The sequence below is a fragment of the Bacillus rossius genome, chromosome 1 (genome assembly GCF_032445375.1).
Source record: "Bacillus rossius redtenbacheri isolate Brsri chromosome 1, Brsri_v3, whole genome shotgun sequence".
NCBI lineage: Eukaryota > Metazoa > Arthropoda > Insecta > Phasmatodea > Bacillidae > Bacillus > Bacillus rossius.
In genome coordinates this window covers 111,901,565-111,924,092 of record NC_086330.1, presented here as the reverse complement: position 1 = coordinate 111,924,092, position 22,528 = coordinate 111,901,565, and the positions used below count along the sequence as shown (strand labels likewise).

General features: G+C 34.8%; 1 protein-coding gene across 1 annotated transcript; it reads right to left on the bottom strand.

Moving 5' to 3' along the window:
• Positions 1-1,183: 1,183 nt before the first annotated feature.
• Positions 1,184-19,820, bottom strand: LOC134542304 (prohibitin 1). The gene is made up of 7 exons (XM_063386454.1): positions 19,646-19,820; positions 17,913-18,026; positions 16,801-16,962; positions 14,545-14,687; positions 13,903-14,019; positions 10,373-10,468; positions 1,184-1,588 (listed from the first exon to the last, which is right to left on the bottom strand). Exons 2-7 carry the CDS (start codon positions 17,998-18,000, stop codon positions 1,373-1,375), a joined length of 822 nt encoding a protein of 273 aa, XP_063242524.1. The 5' UTR covers positions 18,001-18,026; positions 19,646-19,820; the 3' UTR covers positions 1,184-1,372.
• Positions 19,821-22,528: the final 2,708 nt, after the last annotated feature.

Here is a 22,528-nt window from a genome sequence, read left to right as displayed (position 1 = left end):
GCATGTTTTCTACTTCAATTTGTCTGTTAACTGACAAACCTCTCTCAACAGAGGCTTGTCCATGTGACAAAATCAGCTGCATTTTCATCACACACCATAATCCTGCATAGTTGGAACTAGAGTTTGCACTACCAAATAACAATGAATCCAAACGTTCAGCTTCAGGTTTGAAGTCTCGAAACTGTGACAACGAACCAAACTCCAGAATAAAATCTTTCTAAGATGAAAGTAATGCATCACAGTCTGTTTCTTCAACTCGCCCTGCATCCACCAAAATTTTCAATAGTAATGAAAACCGGGTAGTGCAAATTTTCTGGTCATTCATTTCTCTAGGGTCTAAACAACTGAGGTTCCAAACAACAGAATATTGTCCAATATTATTTTTTCACGTGAAGGTGTTATCTTGATGTACGTGACATAACACTAGAATAAAGAATTTATGTAGGTATAGCATAAACAGTGTAAATTGCTGGAAGCAGATTCTAGGCACGTTGGGCAGGAATTTATTTCATTGTGTCAACTCCGGTTAAAATGTGATGAAAATAAAATGGTGCAAAAGAAGGCAAATCCAGGTTTCTCCTGTGTGCTGAAAATTCACTTAGTGCGTTGCACTGCATTTACGTAGTTGCTTGCCGATCATCTTACCACAAATAAGTTCCATAGTGCCAGGCACGTCTTCCTGCCCGGCAGCTAACCATTGTGGTATCACCTGCTTTTGGACACACTACCCCCTCAGTTTGCTTTGGTTATGACTTGGATATGCACAATTTTGGATTTCTCTTTATTATTGAAGATCTCTAATTTGATTTAACCTTTTTTTATTGAATTGGTGAATATTTGTTGGTGATTCACACAATTTTTTTTACTACGATCTGGTTATGCTACAAACAACCCCCCCCCCCCCCCCCCCATTTCCCATCTATTATGTCGGTATTCCTAGGACCGCGAGGGGTACAGTAAAATGAAAAAAAAAAAAAAAAGGGGGGGGGGGAGTACCTGGCACTATATTTTCTTAAAACAGTAAAATTTGAAGTTCAATAATTTTTACTGATCCAACTGATAATATAAACAAAGAACAAATCAAATTAATAGTAAATCCCCAGAAAGATTTAACAGTAGAACATATACCAATTTAATCATCAGTTCCAACAAAACATGCATTTCATTGCTTATAGAAAAACAGTTTTAATTATAAAAGTGTTTATTATTTGTACAAGGACAATTCAATTGCGCCAGCTGCAGAAACTAATGCATGGCAAACATTGTAACAGTTTGTTCACGTGGTTGGATTGCCCGACCGAAGCACTGCCAGTGTGTTGTGAACTAACCCTTGCGATGGCATGGTACCATTCCAACAAACACACCAAGCACCCTACTGCGTGGGGAGGTTCAGCAGGATGTTCTGTCCAGAGGGGAGGTAGGACACCTGTCGGGAACGCGACAGTTGGTACGCTATGTCTTCTGCTGCTTCGATCCTCCTCAGTTCCACCAGGCCCTCTCCAGCATCTCCGAAGGACTTGGCCAGTAGGATGGCTGCCTGCGCGTCTCCTTCTGCCGAGATGACGGCCGCTTTCTTCTGTTGCTCTGCCTGCATGACACAAACCTTCAATTCAAGATCTTGCATTCTATTACATCATTTGTGTTTGCCAAAGTAACTTGTATGAATATAGCCTAATTCAACATTGAACTTAGGTCCTAAAGTTAATTAAATATATAAGATTACTTTAACCCATTAAGGACCGTAATTTTAATTTTTTTTGTTTAATCTTACATATATTATTTAATAACAATTTGTATATCTTCCCCAATTGTCTGTTTTATGATTTCACTCCCAGTTTACAAGATGATGGGTGGGCATCATAATGCCCCTTGGGGGTGAAGCAGTCATGTATTACCCGAAGAACAAAAGTCTATTCAATTTTAAATCTTGTAATATGAAGATTGGTGATCTGTAAGAAAATGTAATTTGCTTTTGTTACAATCCTCTAAGTATTTGGGTTTATGAACACTGCAAGAAAGTTCTTCTGTTATTTTGTAGGATTTGACTAATTGAAATGACAAAGAAATCCACTTTATTGTACTCATAATATGTATAAAAAATGCAAATGCTTGTGCAGTCTAATAGAAACTTCAAAATAATGTATTTACTTATTGTTTACAAATAACATAATATAAATACCAGTTTATAGTTGGAAATTACTCCATACACTTTGAATACAAACAAGTAAGTAATTATTTGTCATGGAAATCTTCAAAGCAGTGAATGTGCAATGGTACATTACATTTCCTACAGGCTACTGGAGTTTTGTTCCTTCTACAATGTGCACATGTGCAACGACGGTTGCCAGTGGAAGTGATGTGACCACAATGAGATGTTCGTACAGGCTTGGAGGCTCTGTCACCATATCGCATTGGGCCTGGACACAGTGCTGCCTGCCCATACTTCCCCAACAATGCCCTAACACATTGCCGTCAAAAACTCAGCTGATCTAGTGTCAGTTCCTTGCTTTTGGCAAGCATCCATGCATTAGTCATGCACACGTCAAACAAGCAGAATGCAATTGGTATGTACCATTTTTTCCCCACGGATACCGATGCGGTAATTGGAAATGTTATTGTCTAGCAAATCGACCCCTCCCATGAACTTGTTATACTTGTGAATAATATTTGGCTGTGTGATATGCAATTTTTTCTTTTCCTTGGAGCTGTACCTATTAGCATACTGAACTGGCCGCACTCAGTGTTCGTTAGATAGGGTGTATACCACATTGTTGTCCTTCCATGCCACTGCTGAAATCAACTTATTTTCCTCAGTATAAACTTCATAGAATCCCCTTTCACGTTTCTGCATTACCTTCTCTGCAATAGGACACTTACCCATTCGGTTTACTCTAGCTGTTCCTGTTCCCTTCATGCCCTTCTCAGATAAGAAGCAGATGAGCTTAGTGCTGGTAAAAAAAAAGTCGAAGTAGAAGGAAAACTGAATCCCCAGGAACGATGTCATCAGACTGTCACAAAAAGTTAGAACTACTGAATCTCCAAGGCCTTGGTCACGAGGCCTCGTACTATTGGGATTTTCCCCTTGATATAAGTCTGCAGCAATGAAATATCCAGAGCTCTGTGCCATAACCCAAGCCTTGAAGCCAAATCGTACAGGTTTCAAACGCAAAAATTGTTTGCACCCATGTCTACCGAAATAAGGGATCACAGCCTCATCAACAGAAATATTCTTACAATGGGGGCATTTGCAATAAATTTTCTATTGAGCAAATCCAGTAGGGGTCTTATTTTACCCATCTTATCCCTACCATGAAGTTTCTCATTGTTGCAAAAGTGTAAGAACTTTGTGATTTTCTCAAATCTATTCCTACGCATTGCATTCGAAACAAGGTGTATCGCATATCATCTGCAGTTTCCCAAAACATATTTTTACGTGGAAGAGGGACGAATCCACTGAGGTAAAGAATGCCAAGGAAAACATACATTTCTTCAATGGACAAAGTATAGCTTGGACTATTATTCTGGGTGGCATATAATACAGAATGTTTCAATATTTGACCAACAATTTCATCTGTCAAAAATGTCTACAGGATGATTTTCTTTTGTCAGATATGCAGCATCAAAGTGAGTTATTTTTGGCATAACTGACACTGTTGGGGCTGCAGGTAAGTCTCCCTTACTCCACATGAAATTAACCGGTGGCATCTGAGATATTACTCTTCTCTTTCTTGCTGCAGGTTCCTCATCTGAATTGTCATTTGGCTCGTCGGCATCTGACTGCATAGGTGAATATTCTGTTTCGTTGTCATCTGCAGTGTAGATTTCAGCCATGGCACTCAGTTGTTTAGGTGGTAGAACATCAGGGTTGTTGCAGCTTTCATCTCCAGAATCTTCATCGGATGCTCCATCCCCCGGGGGGAAAATGTTGACATCAGCAGACCCATGACCAATGAACAATTCGTCATCATCAGGAAGGTTTTCAAAGTAGTCCAGAGCTTCTGCAAGGGAAAGTAACTCCATCCTGAAAGAAACAATTAAAGTATATAAAATATAAGTTATAAGTACGCATTCTTGTTTTTTTTCTCCCAAACATAATTATAATAATACTAATATCCTTCCCTTAAGAATAAAATTGCAACAATTAGGTAAAAAATAATATAATTTCTTGAAATGTTTTGTTCCATTTTATTGGCCACATGTGTTTAAGAGTGATTAACCAGGTATTAATAAGTCCTTAAAATTTGTTATTTGTTTGGATAGCAAAATGAAAGAGTTATTTTAGATGTACTGTTTTTACATCAGTATCAGCACACATGTCTGAGCTCAGGCCCAAGGGGCACTTTGATGCCTACAGTGTGTTCAGTACGCCACAAAATCAATATGTATGTAAATAACATAAAATTGTAGTTTACTTGCACTCCTGGTACTCTACTCTTAATTTTAGAATACAAACATTTTAGAATAATAACTTTTACATAACCAATACTTACCGTTTCCGTGGCGTGCGTGCTGGCTTGGAAAACATGTTGTATACTAAGTGTTTCCAACAGACAAACAGAGATAGCGCAGGTGGAGTACATGCTAGAACTTGTTAGTGCCAACCTTTCTCACACACAAGGCACGGCAGATCGTTTAAAATCGATACAAACGTAGTTGCGATTTTTTAAAAGAGAGGGCATCAAAATGCCTGTTGGTACTTAATGGGTTAAGTATAGCAGTGTGAATGAAGATCGGAAGAGATGTTAGATTACACTAGTTTCTGGAATATAAGGCATTGTCTGCAGCATAGAAAAAGAGAATATATGTTGAAGTAAAGATAAAGAACACCAATATAAGGTGCTTAAGCTAATAAATTCACTAAAAAATAGCACTCTCCCTTCATCCTTTGAGCAACTATGGCTTAAGGCGATTGGTGCATGGAAAATATTACGATAAAACTAATTTAACTGTACATATTTATTTTTGATGCTTCTTTTAAGACATAATATACCTAGGATCTTTTTTAATAAACTTTTTTTTACTGAGTTATGTCATTTTAAATGCATTTATTTTTATTCCAAGCCAGAATTATTTAAAAAACACAATTATGTTAAACTTAAGTAAAGTTCAAGAAACGAGTGTACGAATAGGTTTCTGCACCTATAAAAGTAAGAAATTTTTTTTTTCATCTTCAAAATTACAGTTTAATATTGACAATTTCCATTGATCATTGCTGGACTATTTCAGGAGCGATTTAAAGAATAAATTTAAATGAAAATGAAAACATAATTGGCAGAACACTATTGAGTTATGTATATATTTTCATATCCTTTTGTTTTTGATACGATCCGACTCAAAACACGCCCTCTGGAGTGGCAGTTCTAGTGCTGCGTGTAAAACTCTCGCCGCTGGAAAGAATGTACCCGCGACGTGGCGCTGAGGGGCGGCGCTTGTCGGAACCAGGTAGTCCGGCGGAGCTCCAGCCGGCTGGGGAGGGGGAAGAATGGGGAGTAGAGGGAGGCCGAAGAAACGAAGGGTCTGTCAAGGTCGCGCTTCATAGTGGAGTCTATCTTCGCTCAAGCAAGGAAATTGTCTCTGTACAGAAAAATTCGTACAGCGAAATTCTTTTTAGCGGTTATGTTTTGACGAAGTTGAATACTGACACTGTGACTATTCTTTTTGGTGTTTGTTTACACATATGAATAAATTTTTACCCTCCAGATTAATATGTTTTGACAGCATAGAACATCAGTTGTGTATTCTGGTTAGTTAGGGTATGCTATATGCACACTAGAATGACAGATCTAAATTTAACCAAAAAAAAAAAAATAGATTTTATATTTATTAAAATTTATTTAGAACATCAAATCAACACTAGGCTATTCTAGTTATATGAAATAAAAAAAAATTGAAAATGTTAGCTAGCTATGCCAGAATGCCGGGCACACTAATTACAAATGTCCTTTTGTAATATTACATTGCACAGAACACTGAAACCTTAATACTTCAAATGTTTGTTTACCGTTTTATTATTCTGTGCTACGTTATTTAAATTTATATGTTTAATTTATTTTGGGTTTTTAACTATATTTCTGACATTGTTACAGACGTTTGGGCTTTTCTGTATGTAATTATTAAGTAATTGCGGCTTTTGGAATTACGTTTTTCATGGCCAGAAATTGCCCGAGGTTTCAGCGGAACTTTCAAAAAGTGCCTCGAGCCTATTGTTGTAAAAGTTACGCTACTAAAAAGAAGCTTGGTTTTGGCCGTTTTGGTGCGTGCAGCTCCGCGTCAGGACGTTCCTGACGCGGGCCTACCATAAGTTATATTACGTGTGCGGTAATAATAGTATGTATAAAAAGGTTATCATCAGACTGCTGATGGTATGTTAAGTTGCGAACGGGAATACGCGATTTTAAAGTTATTAACGTCAGAAGATATCATTAGTCTAGGTATGGCCATTTTGTTATTACTCTATCACTAACGCTGTACTGACGCCCTGCAACTTTTTAACATTGTCGATTTATATTATGACTTTGTTGATGTTGCTGGGATAAACTAAAACCAGCCACTATTAAATATTATATTTACTAAATTAATTAGCCTCTCAGTATCATAGGCGTGCCTACAAGGGGGGGGGGGGGGGGGGGGGGCAGGTGGGCCATGGCCCCCCCTAATGTAATCACTCAGGTTGGCATTTTCTCTAATGCGTTCGTTAATATTCGTATATTCCTGGCACTTTGACACTCAAACTGTGTTTCAGTGTTGCAGTGTGCTAATTAACAATATTTTTAAACATTTTATCGTTCTGGAAACACAGCCGCCTTAGTTTATTTAAAACACGAGGTCCCTTAAAATGGCCAAGCAAAAAAAAATTTTTAAGAGGTTTGTTAAAGTTCTGCTGTCAGATTTGCTGTGTTTCTATTCACTAAATATTTCATTTCAAGGTAGATCTGGACCAAGCTATTGGAAAATTCGAGGGGGAAAAATGTGTAAGTACTTACCCTTTAAACATTATCTATGGAAAAAAAAAAAAAATTTCAAGATTGTTAAAATTATAGGTACGGATATAAATATTAACTAGTAAACATATCTCGTTGATACTGCACAAAAATATAAATACTGCAATGAGTGAATGTATTTAGGCTATTTAAGATTCTTAATTCAGCTTCTGATTTAAAAATTTAGCAATTTTAATGGAAATGTCTGGGCACGCCTATGCTCAGTATTATTAATGGCACAATCATATGAACATACAATGCACAACTATCTTAGTGGTCTTGAGTCTATAGGTCTTATGTTTTATCGGACAATTGATTTAATTTATGAGTTAGTAAATTTTTTGAACCGTAAATCCATTTTTGAACTCTACGTGAAATATTGACATTTGCGAAGTCGTGCCCATGTACCTGGCAACGATAGTTAAAAAAAATCGGAGTGATATTTTGGTCAAATGGAATTACTGTATTGAGGGATACGTGGTATTTGTTTATTCGTGTGTAAGTAATAAATCAGTCTTAAAATCAGTTAATTATTTTGTCTTCCTCTTTCGTATTCTAATTGAGATAAATATCAGATAAGCATGTGTTATTTGCATCACGACATCTAGGTATTGTTTATCAGTAATTTATATTTTATTTTATTTTTTTGTTAACTAATGTGCATAGGGCAGTGCACTAGACATCACTACCTGTGTGTAGTGTTGCGTTACACTGTTTAACGCATTAGAGTTCACATAAAATGATAAATCCAAAATTTAGTTTAAAAGTATAAATATCAACGATCAATTTAATTAATGTCCTGTATAACTCAGTCAGTAAAACACTCGAAAATATGTATAGGACCTGTTAACTTAAATATTTGTTAACAGATAAACTGAACCAAGATGTGTTAGAGTGTTTTTTTTTCTTTCCCCCCCCAGTATATTAGAGGTATGGGACATCAAAATACGCATCTGTTGCCCATTGACTTTAACTACAGAATTATAAACTACATATTGTGAAAACATTCTGCAACAGTTTTTGCTGAACGGAAAAACATGGATGAGAAGACAGACGAAATGTGTTTGGTAAGTGATTTTTCGTCAAATGAAATGGAACAGGGCAGTGCTTATCAGAATGAAATTACAGAACTACTTTTGTGCAAGGAAATGCATTTTACAGACATTTCAAGAGAAATCACCTTTAAATGAAATAGATCTTGCTGACATGGAAGAAATATACTTAGATTTAGCGGCCAGGCCCCTTTCAAGAGACGAAATTTCTCTTGAAGGGCTGAAATATGTTTCTGGCTATATAGCTCACCGTTCCAGAAATAAATATTCTGACTTTGGCACTACGGATTTCAATTCGTAGGACTATAGCTGGATACATGTATAATTAAAGGGTAACTTAAAATGTCCCACTAATGAATTTTTTGAATTAATAAAGATCGCTGAAATGCGTTTTGATAATGTTCATGGCAACAATTTGTGCAAAAAAGAGCGGATTTTTGAATCACTGACTAAAATTATTTGCGGAACTACTGGAAATAAATATCCAGAAGAAGTTATATACTGTTTTGTCAGGACAAGAACGTATATGCGTATCAAGTATTTGAACATGAAATATTTTAACGAACAAGACCAAAAACGCAAAGAAAGAAATAAGATGAGGAAAACTACCCTCTAAGATTTCTCAGTGTGATAGTGTCCACTTTCCTTCACCATAATATGTATGTTCATAATTTATTTACGATGTTTTTTAATTACTATATTTAAGAAAAGCATTTATTGTGAATATCGCAGCAATTATGTAGGGCTTAAGGTATTTATTGTATTCCAAATATTGAGTATGTCATTTTTATTGCCTTTATTAAAAATAATATATATGTTAACAATGTAACAAAATTGTGATATTTTTGTATTGCTATTGCAATTTCATTTCTTGTAAACATTATTGTAGACTTTTTCATATTGAAACTAAATTTGCTATAGGGTTGTTTGTATTTTAATTTTACAGTTATAAGATTTTTTATATGTTGTTTACTGTTTACAAACATTTGAAAAATATTTCCTTAACCATATTTCCATTTCCATGGCAATAGTCTTGTTAGCTTTTCGGGTAACCCTTCTACATGGATGATAAGATGGTACGACATCTAAAACATATCACACCACCTTTACATAACTATAAAACTAAGAGGTGTTTTCTTTACATAATATTAAAGCACAATGTTTCCTTGTGGCGTAGGTGATTTAGAATTTCCATTTATCTAGAAAAATGCGCTTTCAGAATGTTTTTTAACACACAGTGTTTCGGAAGGTTTTTGAAGAAAAAAATTGACTACCCGTTTTATTTTTTTGTAGCTGAATTCGGGCACGTGCAAGTAATATAATTAATCCGTAAGAAGCGCAATGGTTTAAAGTATTGATGTTGAAGATTTGAAAAGATTTATTGAAATAGTATGAGAGAACGAGCGAGTTGAGTGAGAAGATGTGCGGGAGTGGCAGAGGTTAGCTCTCAGTCAGTGCGCAGTTGCGAACAAAAAAAATAATACATTCCACCTCCCCATGGCGAAGGATGCGTGAAAGAGAAACCTGCTAAACCTTCCCCTCCTCCGCGCACGATAGAACCGTATCGGCTGTGTGTTAGAGGGAGAGCGAGATACAACCTTCGAGGTTCTGTTATTTTCTCATAGATGGCAGACCGCAGAGCGACCGCCTGCAACACCCTTCCCGTCTGAAGGCCATCTCGCCACTGACGAGCTGGAACTAAGCTCCTGACCTCCCTAAGTAGTAACGGTCACCCACATAGACATCTAGACTCATTAGTGATCATATGATACAAAATTCATTGTTTTCGGGCCTGTGACCGTTTATTACCGTGCACCAATCGCCTTAAGTACATTCATACAATACAACCTGTCATAAAATTTTAAAATGTAACACAATTTTAATCTTGCACATTGGAAATTATATGTAAAATTTGTATATAAAATATATATGGTACATCTAAATATATAGTTAGGAAACTGCATGTAGAGGTAGTGTACAAATACAGTGAAACATTATGAAGTACATCACTATAAGGGATTTCTCCCTTAAAGTATACATTTTCAGGTCTCAACAAGATGTTTTACATTTAGTAACAGTTCAGTATAAAGTGTCATTGTTAAGTACTAATACTAAAAAGAAAGGTTTTATGGGGTACATTGTAATACGATTTTACTGTAAGCTGTGCAGTTTGTCTCCTCTAGAGAATGCTTGTTGGGCGAATACAACCCTATGATTCCATGACTGTCCTTAGGACACAATTTGCTAAAAAATCATTTCACCATTTTGGATAAAATTTTCAAACACATTTTGTGATTGGTATGCCATTGCAACTGCTGTGTGATAATATACACCACTTACCTTTTCTACGAGAAAGCGTGCTTTTTCAGCATCTTGCTGAGCCACTTGCTTCAGTTCCACAGCTTGGGTGAACTCCTTGCCAAATGTTAAGTGGGTCTACAGAAAAGAAAGACACATGACATTTTCAGTTTTCAATAAAGGCTGTTTCCAAGTATTGAGCCTGGAAGCAACTAACCAACTTGAAAAAAATAGCAAACGAAATGCACAAGGATGTGAAAAAAATTAAACTATGAATATTAACTAATCTATCTATGATTATTGTTACCTTTTAACGACTTAGGCTACTGCCCTCTCTGCTTGTTAAAGGGTTTAGTTAATGATTTCTGTTGCCTTATATTCAGTACCAAGGTTAGTTATTCTGATTTTTAAATAACATCTTTCTATTTATTTTAACACGTATTCCTGTTTTTTCTGTACATATTATAATTATAATTTACATTGTTTCATGCTCTTTAAGGTGTTCTGATGATTTGATTATTCTTTATAGTGAAAACTGCCCTTAGGCTTTAATTTTACTTATGTGTATAATTGCATTTATCTGTGTATTCACATATTTACGTATTGCTTGTGTTTGCTTTGTTCATAAATGGCGTGTTAATGTAATTTTCGTTAATATTTTTTTTGTTCTCGCCATGGTTTTTTTTATCCGAAAGCAAGATGATGCAATAGTTTGATCTGTTGCGTAAGGATGGGAGAGAAAGACAGAAAGTTCAGTAACTGTGAAAAAGAACACTGGAGTGTGTCGGGCAGCTGTTGCTGATATATTTTATGGGGTATTTATTTTATTGGTTATAAGTGATTTTCATGTGATTTCTTCTTGGCTTAATCTCTGTGAAAGAAAGCCTCGGAGCAAGGTGCATAAAATTATATACTGCTATGGTTTTGTAAGGGCTGTGTTTTGATTGGCTGGAAAGGTCACACACCTGCAATTTCCTTTGGGCAGAAGTGGTGGCATAGTCTCTTTCAATTAGTCAGCATCTGAGCAACATACTGATAAGTGATAGGTCATGTGTCAATTGTTGGCTCACAAATTATAAATTAATGTAAGTTATAGAGAATTTTGAAGCTGTGGTCCAGGCTCTACGTATTATAATCAACATTTTTTCAACGTGTCAGACTTAAATCTAGAAAATTTTGTAAAACAACAAGAATTAAAAAAAAATAAAAAAATACTGAACTTAATACAGTAGCCTAAATTCTAGGCCTACATGTACAAAATTTATATCTGTCGAACACAAAATGACAAATGGGTTAAACTATTTTGCAGATATATACATTTATGGAGATAGAATCCCCTCCTCATTTCCTAGGCGAAGTCTCTTGCGACCAGCAGATAAAGATGACTGTTCGTATAGATTAATAATTTTTTCGCAATCTTTTATTATTGTTGACAGTGTAGTGGGCACCAAACCAAACGACCGTGCCACATCTAAATTTTTCCTGCCTTTGTCAACTTCTTTCAAAATTTCCACTTTTCCTTCAAAGCGAACTGCTTGCGTTTCTTTTTATCTTTTTGGCCATCCATCCTGATTAAAATATTCAATCAACAATATTGTTTGCCTCGCGCCACATCAAACGTAAACAAACCTCGCGTCCATAGATAACCATAGCGCTGCATTAGTAGCGCGCGTCGCGAGCATGGCTGTGCCAGGCGACATTCCGACCTTAATGGCAACACAAAGCGTGTCGGCCATGTTGTGACACCAAACAGTTCAAAACTTAACCTGCATAAATTAAAATTATCGGATTTTCTGGTTCATATATAAGTTAAAATATAATTTTTATTTAACGTTTGTATCTGCGTTAATTAAAACTTTTAAAACGTGCTCTACAAATAACTAAAAGATGGCGCAGCTAAAACAATTGTCTTGAAGAGAGGCGGACAGCAATCAATTGCTTAGATCGACTCGTGCACTAAAGTGTGTGATCCATGGAGTAGGAAGAATGGCGCGTTATACTGTACTATGATTTTATGAATCGTTGAGACAGTATTTGTTTATGTTTCACACTTGTTAACGATTCTTGAAAGTGATAAAAATTAATCATAATGTACATTTATATTAAAGAACCCCTGAGCAAACACAGTAACAATTATGTACGTCAAATTTTCCTGATAACTGGAAAAGAATGGTCGTTGCATTGAAAGGTAGGATACGTTTTTAATGTTAAAGTGAAATATTTTTACATTGTTTACATTGGTGTTTTGAGCGGGAATTTAAAATCATACGTTGAACTGAAAGATACGTTATTCTGAAGTACGTTGTAACGGAATTTCACTGTATCTCAATGTTGGCTAGGTTACTATTGAAGTAAGTGTGATTTTCATCATTGTTTCATTTAAATATTTTTATAGCTACCATTTTACATGTATCTAGGTGACACAGTGGTGTCTGTGAGATAAAGAGATGCCCGATGCCGTGCTTCCTAAATGATATTTTTTTGCATCCCATGTTAGAGAGAGACAGATGTTCAGGAGCGGCTGCTCATTGAATAATAAAATGAATGCTTAAGGGCAGACAATTTCACATCTGGGGTCGGGGCTTTGATTTTGCTAAGTTTTAACCATTTTTATCAGTTTCGGAAAACTTGACTAGTTTTTTAGGCCCTAGACAAGCAGCGCAGGTCTAGGTGGTCCGTTGGTCCACTGGGATGTTAGTTTCAGTTTTCTTTGATACCTAGCAGACGAGTCGCTCGGGATATAATTTTGTTATAGCACAGGTCTGTGAATAGCGATCTGTAACAAAAAGTGTTTTTTCCCCCCCAACAAATTGTGTAACTAACATACATATTTTTTGTCTGGAGAAGAATAAATTTTAAAATTCAATAAAAACTCTTTTGTTTGAAGTTAACCAGTAACAGTTTTTGAATAATTTCAATGATAATTAACAGAATTGTACTCCCAACTACCTGCAACAGTCATCTAGATAATTTGTTCTGTATGTGCAAGGAACAGTAGTCATCTTAGCCAGGCACGACTGTGATTTGTTACAAATTTACATAAAACAATAAACTAAATGTTTGAAAATAAATTAAAGCATGCAGTAATTTAACACCTTGTTACCAAAACATTCACTTGTAAACAAAAATTATTTTAAAATGCTATAAGTAAAATTCTTCTAGTTTGATAAAGATACAGTAAAAGTATTGGTTTGCATTGCACATTTTGCATAATAGAGACTTAAGGCAATGGGACCTTGTAATATTATAGTGAGCTCAAGAAAATTCAAGCTTGGAAAATAACCTGCTGTTATGTGTGTTCATCACCAAAAACTATAAAATTTTAGGTTTCTGTCACATTCTTAATGGTAGCTGACACATTTATTTAATAAGCAAATGTATTTATTCTGACTTTTAAAAAAAAAACAAAAAAACCCTGTACCATTAAAATTCCTAATGTACAATAAAAAACAGCTGATGAAAACATTGCCCTTAAAAACAAGAAAATATTAATTCATTCCTCTTAGTATCAAATGTCCAGATATTCACACAAAATTTACACAAAGTTAAAGCAAAAACCTGGTCCTACTCACAATAGAAATATCGTCCAAAATCACCCCAAATTGCGAAGCTCTCTCTGTCAGATCTTCACTGACTTTCTGCGAGACGATTTCTCGTTGAGTAATCAGCTCACCGGCATCAAACTGTGCCTGGTTACAAAACAATTACAATCTGTAAGTTAACAAGGTTTGTACATTTTTACATTAATCAAAATTATGGAGTTTTCAAGGAGCCCTCACAAAATGTTTTAATGACTTCAGATATGCACAAATATTAATAAATTATTTTTTATTTTGTATTTCACAATAAGTAAAATTACTATCATCTTCCAAAAATTAAACTTATGGAAATTATGAAGGAAATGCACGCACAATGAGTATTTTAGGCACTACACAGCCAGCTTTGTGAAACACTTGCAAATCGCATATGCAAAATACTGCTTGATGCTAGAGACAAAAACAAAGGATAAAAAATACATGCAACACATTGTGAAATAAAATGTTTATTAAGGAATTTTTTTTACAAGGCTTACAAATAAAATGTAAGGTCATTTAAGGGTCCTTAAAATTAAAAATATAATTAAGGTCCATTTATGGATATTGGAGAAATACAAGTCCTGAACTGAAAGAAAATATTCAGAACCGTTTGAAACAGAATTGCTTCAAAATACTTACAACCACAGCTTTCAGCACTTCTGTCGTAATGGATGGAAGAACCCGCTCGTCGTAGTCCACGCCTAATATGGTGTATATTCGTGGTAGCTGATCTGGGATTGGACGAAACAGGATGCGTAATGTTATATTAACATTCTGCAGATCTGTGAAAAATAAAAATTATAAGTTGCTGTTGAAACTAAATAAAATCATCAGCTTAAAAAGAATAAATATTAATAATATTTATTATGTTAAGATCTTCATAATTTACACTAAATCCTAAGTCTAGCTTATAATATATATTCATAGTCTTCAATTCAGTTTTTATTACTGTAACACCCCTCGTGCCCCAAAATTAGATTATTTTAAATAAAGTCCTAGGAAACAGCTGAGCAAAATTATAAAGAAAAATACAAGTATAACCAGAGGTGGCACGAGGCGGTGAACAAGACAATTAGATACTCCCTGAACACAAGCAACTTGGGAGCTAGTGGATCATTTAAATAGATATAGGTAAATAAGAAATAAATAAATCACTACATAAGTATATTGGTCTATAGGTTTCCTGGTTTATTTTAAAAGAGTTAAATTAAATCTGTTTGCCATTTGTTTAAGATTCTTTAAGTTTCACTTGAAGGTTTTTTTAACAAGGCATTAAAAGAGGGCCATCCCGATATGACTAAAACAAGTTATACTATACTTTTAACAACAAATCAAGCACAGAAAATTTTTTTAAAGTATCCTTCCTGACATATTATAGCATGTTAGATTCGTTCACTCATTACTGTAATTATCATTTCATTTAAACACTTTCACATATTCTTATTTGTTAAGTTCCCTATGCCACTGCTCGCTGGTATTCATTAAGATAAGTTTGTTTGTTGGTTGTAGGGCGAAGTTATATTTTTAAATATCACCCGGGACTTCAAAGTTGGACATCGGCCAGGAGGAAGCTCTTCTTAAAGAGACTCAAAGCTCGAGGTCCTGGACAACATGTTGGGTGCAATTTCGGCCCCCAAGTGTTGGACCCTGTCAAACAGGGTGTAGCTCCAGGACTCATGAATAGTCTAGCGCAGAAATCCAAAAGGCGCGGACCGAGAATAGCGCGGAGATCGCAGGAGAAACCATAATTTATAAAGATAAAAAAAATTAAAAATTTAAACTAAGACATTACTTGTTGCCTAATTACAACGACTGACTGGCTACTACTAAATTTCAAAAGCTGGATTACATCCCTTAACACAGCTGACTACATTCCTTATTCGAATGAAGAGTTCGTCGTTGCTGCGAAAAAGCCTCTCAACAAAGGGGACGCCGAGATGACACAGGCCGTCCTGCTCCGCGGTAAGTAGCCGAAGTCTAAGTGCCGCAATGGCGGACAATGCTCCTAATTAAAACGGGCGCTCGGCCCTAAGGATAAGAGGGGGAAGGTTCGGCTCTGGGCCGAGAACTTCCGGAGGTGACCGAGGTGGGCGTAACAACAACAACCTCAGTTGATGCGCCGAAGGACGATCACCATGCTCTCTACCGGCGGGCACAGATAGCAACATAAAATCGACTTTTACAGGACACGAGTTGAAAGCATAGGGGCTTATGGCGCAGCCGGTGCTGCTCTCTGGCGGCCTAAAGGGGAAAGTAGAGGGAGGTCAGCAATGTCGCCACCAGGTGTCGCGGGCGTTAGCTCCACTCGCTGGCGACAAGTGCAGAAGTTACTAATTCTGCCACTAGATTTTGTGTGTGGTCCATATTTGCACATATTTTTTCTGTGGCAAATCATCCTTGAAGTAGGCCACTGCCTGGCGAGTTCACGTCCGGGCAATGATCCTGGGCTAAATTCTGAGAACCAAAAGGGGGGACTGGGGGGTGAGGGTGGACAAAAAATGCAACGAGGCTGGGAAAGAGGGTCCACGAGATACTCTGTCATGCAGAGACTCGCTGGGCTCAGCAGGCCTCTAAGAAATAGAGCTTGCAAGCCAGAAGCTGCTCTATGCAAATTTAGTCATGTAGGGAATTAATTACAGACCCCGGACGTGCTAGGAAGCGAGAGAAATTGCAGTCATCCTGCTAGCATAGCATGTGCTGGCAAAAATATCGTATTAGGTGGCGAGAACAAGGGACAGAGAACTAGCCTGAGAAAGATTTGATAGAAGTGTACAGTAGTCGGACAAAAATTAAATTAGTTTAAAAATGAGGGGAAAAAAATCTTAAATTTGAAATCTGTGCCGAAAACACCAATAAACGGCACATTACTTAAAAAGCCTCTCTAACTCACATTACCTTTACTGCCAGTGACCACAGGCACATTCCTCGGTCGGGATCGGATGTCAAATATAATTGGGCGCTGGATCCATGGGATGAAAAAATGTGTCCCTTCACCTACGACTTGCTTCTTGATTCCAGCAAATCTGTCGAATATCACTGCTCTATGTCCACCATCGACTAGAACACGATCAAGTGGCAAAATTTATTTAATTTGCACCTACTATTTTAAATAAATATTTTGTAAAACATATAATTTTTTTACTGCAGTTATCTCACTAAATAAATGGTTTGTGTGTGTGTTTGTGCGTAAGAACATATGCAAGTGCATGCATACAGTAGTACAATTGTATCTACAAAGTATGTAATAGCACATTAGTAAATGATTGAACTTATATGAGAAAACTAGTTTCCTGCGTAATGCCTAAGACCATTTGCTGCAGGAAATTAGTCAACAAACATAGTCTGGATTTTTTGTTTTTAAATTTTGGAGGATATTAACATAATTCCCTTATGTTAATAGGCTTAGCAAGAACAGCTTACAAACCAACTCTAAAAACACCCATGCTCAATGTGAGACTCCGCACAAAACAGTGAGAGTGACCAGTTACTTTTGAAATCTATTGACGACAACACTTCAACATCATGGAAGCGTGGCATTAGGTTCTCTTCACAGAACAAAAGATAGTCCAGCAAAGCCTGGAAAATTTCACTGGAAGAAAATTTCCAGGCACTTATTACCATTAATCATGTGAAGAGATCTCAGTCCAGACAGCGATGCAATCTTCAAGATAACAGTGGATTATGGCCACTAGGGCAATGACTGCTCATAAATGTAAGTCATGCTGGGGGTTATCACCATGACATGTTTGTGGTCACAGACATTAGTCTTTAGTTCATACAGCATACAGTGTCTTCCTACACTTACATCATGGTGAAAAATAACAAAGTTTCTCACCTTGTCAAATTATAAAAGATGAATGTATAAAATATCAACATTATGAAGTATTTTTAGCATAACATGATAAGGTACCATATTATATTATCTTTCTGCAATAAAAGCTTTAAGTACAAATGCACGCCAGCAACAAATTTATAAGCAGAATCTACTTTCGCATGAACATGCTTACCATTATATAGTGCTGAGTTTACAACTCCTCCAATGACAGCAACACCTAAGCCTAACTGGCCAATCCTATTGAAGATCTGCGCTGCCATCACAATTAAGCCAATGTTTCAATATTCTGTAAGGGAAATCACAAATTTTAGCATTTATGTTTTAGTGCAAAACTTTATTTTTAGAAATACACTTACAAATGTATACTCCAATTTTAGTTTAATTCAGTAATGTACTGGCTAATCAAAATGCCAAATTTCAACATACAATGCTACTTTTTAACTTTTTACAAAAAATACATTTTCTGTTTCATTGAAGTAACTACCATTTTATTTATATGCCTAATTGCTGCAAAGAACTAAAGTCAAAAATATGAATGTACTTACCTGCAACCCCCTTCCTACACTTCTTATGCAGCATTCACAAGTTGCACAAGGAAATATGCTATTTATACCACATTGCATAATAATACAAAAATGGCTGCATTGCTGTAAAAATTATAATTATATAATTTTATTACTTAAAAGATTGTCAATTCCTTGTATCCCTTAGAGTAATAACTAGCTTATAAATTATGAGCATTTATAGTATTCACCAATCATTCAAGACAAGTATAGTAGAGGTATACGAATTTCACAAGCACCAATGAAAATACGGTAATGGTGGCCTCTACTATCGCAAATTTTTTTTTACCAGCAAACTGTTCATGGCATTGTTACAAAGTTTTTACAGTGTAAATTTAGGAGAAATAAATATTTAACTGAACTTGTGGTACATCACATGTTTGTTCTCACTACTATTTAAGAGTTGATGTGCCATTATAATTTTTTTTAAAACTTTTTAATGGTCTACAGCTTTTGCCAACAACCAGACACAATTTTACTTTTTGTTCCCTTATTAGCTAGAGAATATCTTTCAATCAGTACAAATTTTAAACCCATGCCTTATCCTGGCCTTAAACACAAAACACCAAAATCCGGTGAGCATTTGAGTGCGCTACAGAGGTCAGCAAGCAATAAGTTTTTATTTTTTTAATATTAATTATTTGGCCAACAGCTATATGCCAATGACCAGAGACCATAATGGACAACCAATGTAGTAGAATATTATCAAATTTACACCCATGCATTACACAGGCCATTATGCATCCAAGTAAGCCATGGAGGTCAGCTCCATAGTAAGGATTCATAATGCCTTAAATATTGTATTTGGTGTTTCTTTTAATGTATATCAATTTTGTGAACATGGCTTTCGTTTGCTGCGATTATTTGGCAATTTATATTAGACTTACTAGGTTTTTATAAAGTTGGCAATGTAACTGAAAACAAAATATGGATGGGCCAGAATAGCAACATTTAAAATACATTAAATGTCTTATAAAATCATCGAGTGCCTATCGAAAATTTTATTTAACCTGTAATCTCATAAACTTGTTCGTTGAGAAGGGCTATGAGATAAGGAAAACTGTGTGGTTTATGAATTAAATAAACTTAAAAGCATTGGAAAATTACCTAACCTATAAACACGATGCACCAGGCTAAATGTAAAAAATTCTTAACGGTACCACAAAAAAAGTACGAACTTAAGAAATTTTAATAACGAGAACACTAACGTATTAAGTCGTTGGTACATAATGTTTCTTAAATAAAAATTTTAACTTCAATTTTACTTATTGCTTCTCTCTCCACAAGATAAAGATGCACGGAAGAAAAATTGGTTTTGATATAAGAATAAAACATGACATACCTTTATCGAATCTTTTTTTTGTTGATTTATGGATTTCAATTATAAGACAATGTTAAAATGTCTCAACGCAACTTAAAAAGTACGTAAGCATAACCTTGGTCAAGTTCCATATGTATATGACAAACACCAACAAAATACATACTGTAGGATTCCATGATGGTTTTACACTAAAAACCTCTAATTAAAAACATCAACCCAAGATAATAGACACACTTTTTTTAATTAAAAAAATCAGAAATGAATAAAAATAACTTAAATATGTAAAAAAAAAAGTTCAAAAAATTGTTTAACCGGAAAATGATTTTGTTTTAAATAAACGAACTTGAAAAATATACTAAATATTAACCTCACAAAAACAATAAGTATTTATTATTTCATAGGGATAAAAAAGAGGATTTTCCGAAATTAAAAAATAATTCCAGCGTTAACTAATTGTTTTATTTACAATAAGTACAATCCATAATTTTTTAGCTAGGCCGTAAGATCTTATGTATATACTTTAACCAACAAAAAAGTGCGCCGAATGACTGAAGTAGCTGACGCAAAAAATGCTTGAATTGAATAATTTTATCTTCATTCTCAATCAAGAAAAAAAATGTTTTACAATAAGCATTTAAAAGTGAAGTTCTACTCAGCAATAAACAAGAAAAATTTAAGTTTTAAAAATAAGTACTTAAAAAAAAACACTTATTGAACATGGACCATTGCAGCGAGATTTTTATTAAAAATTTTAATTCATAGGGATCAAACTAAGGATTGTCCGAACATAACACATTATTCCAATGAAAGCTAAAGGTATCCTTTACAATTTGTACCATCCACAATTTTAAGCTGGGCCGTGAGATCTTCTGTATATACTTTTACCAACAAAAAAGTGCGCCGAATGACTGAAGTAGACTGCGCGAAATGTGCTCGAATTAAAGATTTTTTTCCTTCATTCTCAATCTAAAAAAAAAAAATATTTCAATTAAGCATACGAAATTGAAGGTTCTACTCAGCAATAAACCAGAAAATATTTAAGTTTGAAAAATAAGTACTTAAAAAAACTCTAGCTAAACATCGACCATTGCATTCCAAATTTTTATGATAAATTTTAATTCATAGGGATCAAACTAAGGATTGTCCGAACATAACACATTATTCCAATGTTAGCTAAATGTATCCTTTACAATTTGTACCATCCACAGTTTTAAGCTGGGCCGTGAGATATTCTGTATATACTTTTACCAACAAAAAAGTGTGCCGAATGACTGAAGTAGCCTGCGCGAATTGTGTTTGAATAAAATAATTTTTTTCTTCATTCTCAACCGAGAAAGAAATGTTTTACAATACGTATAACAATTTAAAAGTTCTACGCAACAATAAACAAGATAATATTTTAGTTTTAAAAATAAGTACTTAAAAAAAACACTTATTGAACATGGACCATTGCAGCGAGTTTTTTATTAAAATTTTAATTCATAGGGATCAAACTAAGGATTGTCCGAACATAACACATTATTCCAATGAAAGCTAAAGGTATCCTTTACAATTTGTACCATCCACAATTTTAAGCTGGGCCGTGAGATCTTCTGTATATACTTTTACCAACAAAAAAGTGCGCCGAATGACTGAAGTAGACTGCGCGAAATGTGCTCGAATTAAAGATTTTTTTCCTTCATTCTCAATCTAAAAAAAAAATATTTCAATTAAACATACGAAAGTGAAGGTTCTACTCAGCAATAAACCAGAAAATATTTAAGTTTGAAAAATAAGTACTTAAAAAAACTCTAGCTAAACATCGACCATTGCATTCCAAATTTGTATGATAAATTTTAATTCATAGGGATCAAACTAAGGATTGTCCGAACATAACACATTATTCCAATGTTAGCTAAATGTATCCTTTACAATTTGTACCATCCACAATTTTAAGCTGGGCCGTGAGATATTCTGTATATACTTTTACCAACAAAAAAGTGTGCCGAATGACTGAAGTAGCCTGCGCGAATTGTGTTTGAATAAAATAATTTTTTTCTTCATTCTCAACCGAGAAAGAAATGTTTTACAATACGTATAAAAATTTAAAAGTTCTACTCAACAATAAACAAGATAATATTTTAGTTTTAAAAATAAGTACTTAAAAAAAACACTTATTGAACATGGACCATTGCAGCGAGTTTTTTATTAAAATTTTAATTCATAGGGATCAAACTAAGGATTGTCCGAACATAACACATTATTCCAATGAAAGCTAAAGGTATCCTTTACAATTTGTACCATCCACAATTTTAAGCTGGGCCGTGAGATCTTCTGTATATACTTTTACCAACAAAAAAGTGCGCCGAATGACTGAAGTAGACTGCGCGAAATGTGCTCGAATTAAAGATTTTTTTCCTTCATTCTCAATCTAAAAAAAAAAAAAAAAAATATTTCAATTAAACATACGAAAGTGAAGGTTCTACTCAGCAATAAACCAGAAAATATTTAAGTTTGAAAAATAAGTACTTAAAAAAACTCTAGCTAAACAACGACCATTGCATTCCAAATTTTTATGATAAATTTTAATTCATAGGGATCAAACTAAGGATTGTCCGAACATAACACATTATTCCAATGTTAGCTAAATGTATCCTTTACAATTTGTACCATCCACAATTTTAAGCTGGGCCGTGAGATATTCTGTATATACTTTTACCAACAAAAAAGTGTGCCGAATGACTGAAGTAGCCTGCGCGAATTGTGTTTGAATAAAATAATTTTTTTCTTCATTCTCAACCGAGAAAGAAATGTTTTACAATACGTATAAAAATTTAAAAGTTCTACTCAACAATAAACAAAATAATATTTTAGTTTTAAAAATAAGTACTTAAAAAAAAAAACACTTATTGAACATGGACCATT